The 9,372-nt window shown below is 38.3% G+C and overlaps 1 protein-coding gene and 1 pseudogene across 1 annotated transcript; one reads left to right on the top strand and one right to left on the bottom strand.

Annotated features, from left to right (window-relative positions):
• Nucleotides 1–1,794: 1,794 nt before the first annotated feature.
• Nucleotides 1,795–3,675, top strand: LOC129049382 (ATM interactor-like; annotated as a pseudogene).
• A 4,561-nt stretch (nt 3,676–8,236) lies between these two features.
• Nucleotides 8,237–9,164, bottom strand: LOC100435688 (olfactory receptor 2AP1). The gene is given in 2 exon segments (XM_009247853.2): nt 8,237–8,843; nt 8,845–9,164. Coding segments are annotated over 2 exon segments (927 nt in total).
• Between the last annotated feature and the right edge of the window lie 208 nt (nt 9,165–9,372).

Below are 9,372 nucleotides of genomic sequence, written 5' to 3'. Positions count from 1 at the left end.
TATAGTCCTTGAAATCTATGATCCAGAAAGCATGGCACCATCTCTCTTTTCTTTCAAGTCTAAATCAAAAAGGTCATAAGGTCCATCTTGGTTCATATATGCTTAACTCTGACTCAATCTCTTAGCTAGGGGAATGTGGTATCATAATTGAATAGGCCAGTTTGTATGTTTATCAGTGACATCAAATAAGGAGAGATGAGTGGATTGACAGTTCCATCAGAAATCCAAGACTGGAGCAGGGTGAAATATTTATCAAAGAAAGGGAGATGCTAACACAAACAAAAACGACAGCTATTGATAAAAGGAAGTTAATTGAATCAGGCAAGAACTGCAGGGGAGCATTAGTTTGTGAAAAATTGTCAAAGCCAAAGGCCTTGAGAGGGAGAATATGTGTGAAATAAAGAGTGAGTGATATGGGCATGAGTGGGGAGGGGTAACAGTTTGTGCTGAATCAACTTTTGATGTACAAGCTTCTGTTATATAATAATGAGACCCTTTTCATATATAGGATCAGACCAGTCAGAGGCACTAAATGTGCACAGTATGAACCTGGTACTAGGCAGTCTAGAGGTGGATGACCAAGGTGGGCACAGTTTTAGCCCATCAAATTTATGATGATGTTACATTGTGAGCATGTATATATTCTGGGAGTAATTAGATCTATGATATCAGAGACTTCACATCCAAAAGGTCCAAAAAGATTCAGGAAGCTCCTATGAAGAAGAAATAACTTTATGCAAAGCTGTGAAAGTTCTAGAATTTCTCTGCATTTTCTCATGCAAAGAATTGTTCACCCACAGTTCAAGTCAATAAATATTTAAATCATTAATAAGCCAGTTATAATCTATATAATCTCTTCCCTTTGGGTATTTATTTGTAATTATTCTTGACAGTTTTAGAAAATAAAGCAAAACAAGGAATTACTGGTGTAGACATTGAATTTCCATGAATTTTAACTATTGTTGATACTCTTCCTATTTTAAAGTCCTTAGAAATTTTATTGAAATTGTGATAATTTTCTGAATTTGCAGGAAGAACTAAATGTTATGACAGTCTGAATTTTTACTAGTGATATTTTTATGATTTTCTATATTTTTGGGAAAGGACAAACATAACATTGGTGTGGGAACTTAACATGAAATAAAGTATTATGGCTATTAGGATTAGATAGCTGCCTCACTCTTCAGCTCCACCCAGAGAATACTTTAATTATGGCACAGGCCTAACATGCCTAGTATCTATGGCATGTCAAACTGGAGACAGTATTTTCCAAGAATATTATGTTCTATGGAGTTTTCTTTGTCACAAAGGAGTCTATATCATAATATTTTGGAGGAAGTATATATGATTTCATCAAATGCCACACATTTGACAAAAATGGTCACCAAGTAAAGATTCTTTTTTGAGACATTTAAAGTAGAGAAATGTTGTCTCCTTATGTGTTAAATAAAGTAAAATAAATTAGAGAAACGTACAAAGAAATTTTTATACTCTTGCCTTTACTCTACTCAGAATTGAGGTTACCATGTTTTTCATATTTGCCTTTTTCTAAATTAAAGGAACATAGCGTAGCAGATATAGTTGAAATATCTTTCACTAACTGACTCACAGATAATCATAGTTCAGATCAGAGAGTAGTGTAGATGATCAGCCTCTGAGGCTGTATGGGAACCTTGACAACAGTGCTGGTGGCTGACCCCCTGGCCATCTTGGCAGCCACAAGGGAAGTCAAGGCTGCCTCAGGCCTGTGGGGGCCTCTGGGACCCCAGCTGAGGGACAGCAGCCTGCAGCCTGATGCCATCAGCCTGGGAGCTGATCCAGCAGTTGGTGATCAAGCTGTCCCAGGCAGTGTGGACCAACAACCTGCACACAGTGCTTGGCTGTGCAAGATCCTGCCCAGCAGCCCCACGCTCAGCATGTGCCTGGTCAACAGCCACTGCCTGTAGGATGGAATAGTAGACCCAACAATAATAAATGGTTTGGTGATTCCTGGAAGACCTAAAGGCAGAAATGCTGTTCAACCCAGCAATCCCATTCCTGGGTATATATCCAAAGCAATATAAATCATTCTCTTGTAAAGACACATGCATGCGTATGCTCATCGCAGCACTATTCACAATAGGAAAGACATGGGATCAACCTAAATGCCCATCAATGATAGGCTGGATAAAGAAAATGTGGTACATATACACCATGGAATACTATGCAGCCATAAAAAAAGAAAAAAATCATGTCTTTTGCAGGGACATGGATGGAGCTGGAGGCCATTATATTTAGCAAATTTACTCAGGAACAGAAAACCAAATACTGCATGTTCTCACTTACAGGTGGAAGCTAAATGAGGAGAACACATGGACACATAGAAAGGAACAACATACACTGGGGCCTACTGGAGGGTGGAGAGGGAGGAGGGAGAGGATCAGAAACAATAACTAATGGGCATCAGGCTTAATACTTGGGTGATGAAATCTGTACAACAAACTCCCATGACACAAGTTTACCTAAGTTGCAGACTTGCACTTATATCTCTGAACTTAAGATAAAAGTTAAAAAAAAAGAAAAAGAAATTGTTTGAAAACCTGTACTGCAATTTTACTGTTGTCCAGTTGACGGATGCCCTGGAGGCTCTCTCAGACCATTTTCTCAATTTTCTCTCATAAAGCAGCACTTTATGAAAATGCATGCTGAGAACATAAATGTAGTAATGAGACTTGAAAAGACACTCGGACTGTGGCAAGATCTTTGAGTGCATGTGTGTCTGTCTCTATGCCAGTGGAATGGTATTACAGTCTCATGTTTACTAAACTGGCCATGATCCCTGCAGAACACAGGGATCTACCTAGTTAGAAAAGGAAAATGTAAAACAGTCTATAAAACTAGAGGTTGTCCAATAAGACCATTGAATCACTAAGCAACCAACCAACTCCTAGACAGACACTCAAGAACCAGAAGCTTCAGAAATAAAAATGGTAGCTTTTTTTTTTAAAAGAATCTTGAAGCTCTAATGCCAGAAAGCAGACTCTTACAACACCTCTGAAATAGCCTCAGAAGTTGCATTTACCACAGCCCAAAGTGGTTCTTGTTAAATTACATGTGATGCAGTTTTCTCCTATGCTTGTCATTGAGCCTGCAACTGACTCCTGGCTGAGCCCGTGGTGTGAGTATTGATCAGGCTTCTGCCACAGAGTCTGTGCACCTACCACCTTGTCAATAGGAACCCTGATCCATGCCCTAGATTCAGAGGCCTGCTCTCTTAAGAAGAGACTGCCTCTTTCAAAAAATTGTAAATCCTGTTGCTGTTGAGCCAATTAATATGGCTGTTCAAGTGAACCTGGATAAAAGTCTGTCTAATCCTTTACAAGAAATAGGGAACACATGCCCAAAGAATAGCAGTTCCTCAATTAGTGTACAGACAGATATGTCTTATGCCTCACAAAACTTTGTACCTTCTGCACAGTGGGCTAGCCTTGATTCTTCTGTGTCATCTTGTTCTCAAATTGATTTTGTCATTTGATTCTCAAGTGTCCCTTCCCATTAGTATTTACACAGACATTTTTGCCCAGCTTGAGGCTAACTTTACCTATAGCTGCTCAGAGTGATGCATTTATAGGCACTTGTTTCCAATCAGGTGAGATCTTCAGAGAAACCAAAACTAGTGGGATGGTTCAAGACTAAAACCATGGGATTGAGCTGGGAAAGGCTGTGGGTAAAGCAAATTTGCCAGGGGCTGGAGGAAAGGAGAGACGGTCAGGTGAGATGGAGAGGTGGTGTAGATTAGGCACTTAGAATGCTTGAGTTTGAGATACCTATTAGACATCCACCATTGAATTTAGTAATGTGGCAAGAGGTCCTCGACCATAAAGATTCTCAATGTTTAAGAGACTAGACCAAGCAGAATAAATAATTTCTGAAGTTGAAAACAGGTCTTTTGAAATAACATAGGCAGACTGAAAAACAAAAGAGAGAAGTGAACAAAGCCTATAGGATTTACAGGACAGCATTAAGCAAACAAATATTCATATTCTGGGCATTTTAGAAGGAGAAAATAAGGGAAATGGTATAGAAAGCATATTTAATAAAATAATAGGTCAAAATTTTCCAATTCTTGAGAGAGAGCTGGACATCCAAATACAGGAATCTGAAAGAAACCCAAATAGATTCAACCCAAACATGTCCTCTCCAAGACACATTTTAGCCAAACTGTCAGAAGCCAAAGACAAATAAAAAATTTCTAAAAACACGAGGGAAAAACATTAAGTAATGTGTAAGGGAATCCCCATTACACTAACAGTAGATTTCTCATCAGAAGCCTTACAGGCCAGGAGAGAATGGAATGATGTATTCAAAGTACTGAAAGAAACTTTCAACTAGCCAACAATATTATGCCCAGCAAAGCCATCCGTCAGAAATGAAGGAGAAATAAAATATGTGACAAACAAGCAAAAATGAAGGGAATTAATAGTCACCATACTGGACTTACAAGAAATGTTCAAGGGAGTCATACATCTGGAAGAGAAAAGATGATAACCACCATAATGAAAATATGCAAAACTATAAACTCACTGGTAGAGCCAATAGAGAAAGGATAAACAAAGGAATCAAATCTTATTACTACAGAAACTACCCAACCACAAAAATAGACAATAAGATAGGAAGTAAGGAACAAGGGATATACAAAACAACCAGAAAACAATAAATAAGACCAAACCTATGTCTCTAAGCCAAAAGAACAAAGCTGGAGGCATCACGCTACCTGATTTCAAACTATACTAAAAGGCTACAGTAACCAAAACAGCATGGTACTGGCACCAAAACAGAGGTATAGACCAATGGAAGAGAACAGAGCCCTCAGAAATAATGCCACATATCTACAACTATCTGATCTTTGACAAACCTGACAAAAACAAGAAATGGGGAAATGATTCCATATTAAATAAATGGTGCTGGGAAAACTGGCTAGCCATATGTAGAAAGCTGAAACTGGATCCCTTCCTTATACCTTATACCAAAATTAATTCAAGATGGATTAAAGACTTACATGTTAGACCTAAAACCATAAAAACCCTAGAAGAAAACCTAGGTAATACCATTCAGGACATAGGCATGGGCAAGGACTTCATGTCTAAAACACCAAAAGCAGTGGCAACAAAAGCCAACATTGACAAATGGGATCTAATTAAACTAAAGAGCTTCTGCACAGCAAAAGAAACTACCATCAGAGTGAATAGGCAACCTAAAGAATGGGAGAAAATTTTTGCAATCTACTCATCTGACAAAGGGCTAATATCCAGAATCTACAAAGAACTCAAACAAATTTACAAGAAAAAATCAAACAACCCCATCAACAAGTGGACGAAGGATATGAAGAGACACTTCTCAAAAGAAGACATTTATGCAGCCAAAAGACACATGAAAAAATGCTCATCATCACTGGCCATCAGAGAAATGCAAATCAAAACCACAATGAGATACCATCTCACACCATTTAGAATAGTGATCATTAAAAAGTCAGGAAACAACAGGTGCTGGAGAGGATGTGGAGAAATAGGAACACTTTTACACTGTTGGTGGGACTGTAAACTAGTTCAACCATTGTGGAAGTCAGTGTGGTGATTCCTCAGGGATCTAGACCTAGAAATGACCTAGCCATCCCGTTACTGGGTACATACCCAAAGGATTCTAAATCATGCTGCTATAAAGACACATGCACACGTATGTTTATTGCGGCACTATTCACAATAGCAAAGAGTTGGAACCAACCCAAATGTCCAACAATGATAGACTGGATTAAGAAAATGTGGCACATATACACCATGGAATACTATGCAGCCATAAAAAATGATGAGTTCATGTCCTTTGTAGGGACATGGATGAAACTGGAAACCATCATTCTCAGCAAACTATTGCAAGGACAAAAAAACCAAACACCGCATGTTCTCACTCATAGGTGGGAATTGAACAATGAGAACACAAAGACACAGGAAGGAGAACATCACACACCGAGTCCTGTTGTGGGGTGGGGGCAGGGGGGAGGGATAGCATTAGGAGATATACCTAATGTTAAATGATGAGTTAATGGGTGCAGCCCACCACCATGGCACATGTATACATATGTAACAAACTTGCACATTGTACACATGTATCCTAAAACTTAAAGTATAATAAAAAAAAGAAAAGCTATGACAATTGCTTGAACCTTAAGTAATAAAGAAATTTTTCATTTCTACTTTGGTTATTTTACTAATTGAACATTTATTGAGTACCTATTATGGGCAGGACACTATTATATGTAGTAGACCACCATTTGTACCCTCAAGTCTAGAAGCCAAGGCCATTTCCTTATAGCTCGGAAAGAAGATAAATAGGGAGGAAGTGAGCCTGGTTAGCAGCTTATGTGAGTCTCCTTGTTCATTACTTAATCCTCTTTGAAATCTTATTATTGGCAGGAGAAGATGGAAGCAAAATACTGTTTTGTTAGTTCTCATGCTCTTTGGGATCTTTATGTTCCTTCTGAAAGGGAGAAAATAAATAGGAGGTCCACATTCTTCACAAGAGATATGGATATGGAAAGGAGAAGGATTTTGAGAGAAGTCAAGAGCCATAGGGTGGAATAATATGGGCTTGTGTATACTTGCAACTTCCTAAAGAGAATCATGTCCCAAAGGCTTCTAACAAAGCTGTTGAGAGCTTGGAAAAATAAGATAGGTAAAAAATCAAGGTCACTTAAAATAATTAGAATTGTTGGGGAGAGGAAATGGTAAAATCAGTTAGAATGGCTGTATGGCTCAGTAGTTAAGCAGGCAGGCTCTAGCACCAGACAGATTTGGCTTCTGATTGTAGTGCAGGCACTTAGCTGTGTGACCTTGCAGAAGTGATTTCACCTATTGAAGCTTCAGTTCCCCATATGTAAAACAGAGTGGAATTTCCAGGCAGATCTAAGTCCATATGTAGCAAGTATATATTCTCCAAGTATATAAACCCTTATATATTCTCCAAGTATATAAACCCTCTAATGTTCATGAGCCTTTATTAAAAAAAAATCTGTCTGAGACCCCTCATTCATTTATCCATCCGTCCATCCATCCATCCATCCATCCATCGATCCATCCATCCATCCGTCATTCATTCATCCATGTAAGAACTATTTATTGAGCACTTACCATTGCTTGGCATTGCAGATGAAACTGTGATTAAGAAGTTATTATCCCCTGCACTCCTATGCCTTACAGACTAGAGGTGAATATAGATTTACATCTATAACCATTGTTACGATATTATCAGTGAAAAAGTGCAGAATACCATGGGGAAATATAAATTGGGGCTCATTCTTTTCATTTCTCTGTTCTCAAAATTCCATTTTATCATTCTCTAACTTGTCAGCTCCCATTCACTAATAACCCACAACAATCTGATTTCTTTCTACCCAACCCAACTTCCTACCCAACTTTCACATTTGCTGAAAATGGCTAAGATCAACAACAATCCAATTGTCAGTTCTCACACTTTCATTCTTCCTATTAATCGCTCTCTGCAGCATTTCACATTGACAACAAACTATGTTTCTTGAGACATCTCTTCCCATAAATTTGATAGGTTCATTGCCTTTCTTATTAACCTTTCTGCTTCTTCTGCTTTTTAAATTTTGGAATGAACCTTAGCATTTAATATTTAAGCCTTTTCTATACATGCTTTTATTTATGACCTCATCTATTCCCACATCATCAACTACCATGTACATGTTAAGGATTGTGAAATTCATAGATCTGGTTCCAAATTCAGATGGGCATTTAACTTACTTAAAATGAGAATGTAACTTAATTCAAAACTAAATTTATCATCTCCATAGCTTTTTGTTTTGTTTTGATTGAAACTAATAGTGGTAACATTTACTCAGTCTCCTTGGATTGAAATTTTTTGCTCTTATTCACAATATTTATTCTACCAAAATTTCTTTCTTTACCCCTTCTGAAAACATTTTCTCTCTAACTTAGGTTGAGTTATTCAATTGAGTAACTAAATAGAATAAAACCATATTCATTTCACTATTAACACTTAACAGGTTGCAATTTATTTCCAAGTCTCTCCCACTGAACTGAAGTTTAACTTCTTATTGAGTACTTAGTAACTATCGGAGAGCTTAGTACATAGTAGAGACTCATGAATGAAGTCTTAAATTCTTAAATTCTTTTTTCCTCTCTCTTTTTTTCATACCTAGTCCCACAGATAATTAAATTCTTTAAAGATTTAGAAGCTTTTTGACCATATCCTTGAAGGCTTGTTTTACCTGTTGGTTCCTTAGGGTGTAAATAAAGGGGTTCAACAAAGGAGCAACTGAAGTAATGAGTAGAGCTACTCCCTTGTTGAATGTATCCCCTTCTTTTGCAGAGGGATTAATGTACATAAACATGCAGCTTCCATAAGAGAGGGAGATGACAATCATGTGGGAAGAACATGTGGAAAAGGCTTTTGTCCTTTGCTGGGCAGAGGGGAGCTTCAGAATAGTCTTGATAATGAATGCATAGGAGATAATCACTAGCACCAGAGTGACCACCAGGGTCACAGATGCCACAAGAATGACAACCTTCTCTATGAGGCTTGTTTCTGAACATGAGAGTTCCAGAAGAGGCTCATAGTCACAGAAGTAATGATTCAGTCTGTTGGATGCACAAAAGTCCTGCTGACTCATCAGGGTGATTGGTGGTATAATAGCCATTAGCCCACCCAGCCAAGAGCAGAAAATCATCTGGATGCAGATTCTGCGGTTCATGATGGTGGTGTAATACAGAGGTTTGCAGATGGCCACATAGCGGTCATAGGACATAGCAGCCAGAAGGTAAAACTCTGGCCCCAAGGAATATGGCAAAGAAATATTGAGTGAAGCAGCCAGCAAAGCTGATACTCTTGTTCCCTGTTGTGATGCTAATCAGGACCCTTGGAATGAAGATGTTTGTGAAGGAAATTTCCAAGAAGGAGAAGTTCTGGAGAAAGAAATACATGGGAGTCTGAAGGTGGGAGTCCAGCAAGGTGAGGATGAGGATAGTCAGATTTCCAAGGATGCTGAGTAAATACGCAAGGAAAAGAAAGGTGAAAACTGCCACCTGGAGTTCAGGGACATCTGTTAGACCCAGAAGGATAAACTCAGTTAACATGGTTTTATTTTTCATTGTTGAAAAAATTTTGAGTCTCAAAGTGAAAAAGAGAGTAGTAATCAAAGATGAGAAAGGAAGAGGTGCTCTGAAATGAACAGATGAAGTCTGACAAGAAAAAAATGAAATGGATGATGAACTTCTCCTCTGATGACATAGTCCAGACCAGTGGCCCATTTGAGTGATGTTGGATCCTTCCCAGTCCCATTTGCCCTGAGGAGAAAGT

The sequence above is a fragment of the Pongo abelii genome, chromosome 10 (assembly GCF_028885655.2).
Source record: "Pongo abelii isolate AG06213 chromosome 10, NHGRI_mPonAbe1-v2.0_pri, whole genome shotgun sequence".
NCBI lineage: Eukaryota > Metazoa > Chordata > Mammalia > Primates > Hominidae > Pongo > Pongo abelii.
The sequence above is the reverse complement of the archived record's forward strand: the minus strand, read 5'-3'. Positions and strand labels throughout refer to the sequence as shown.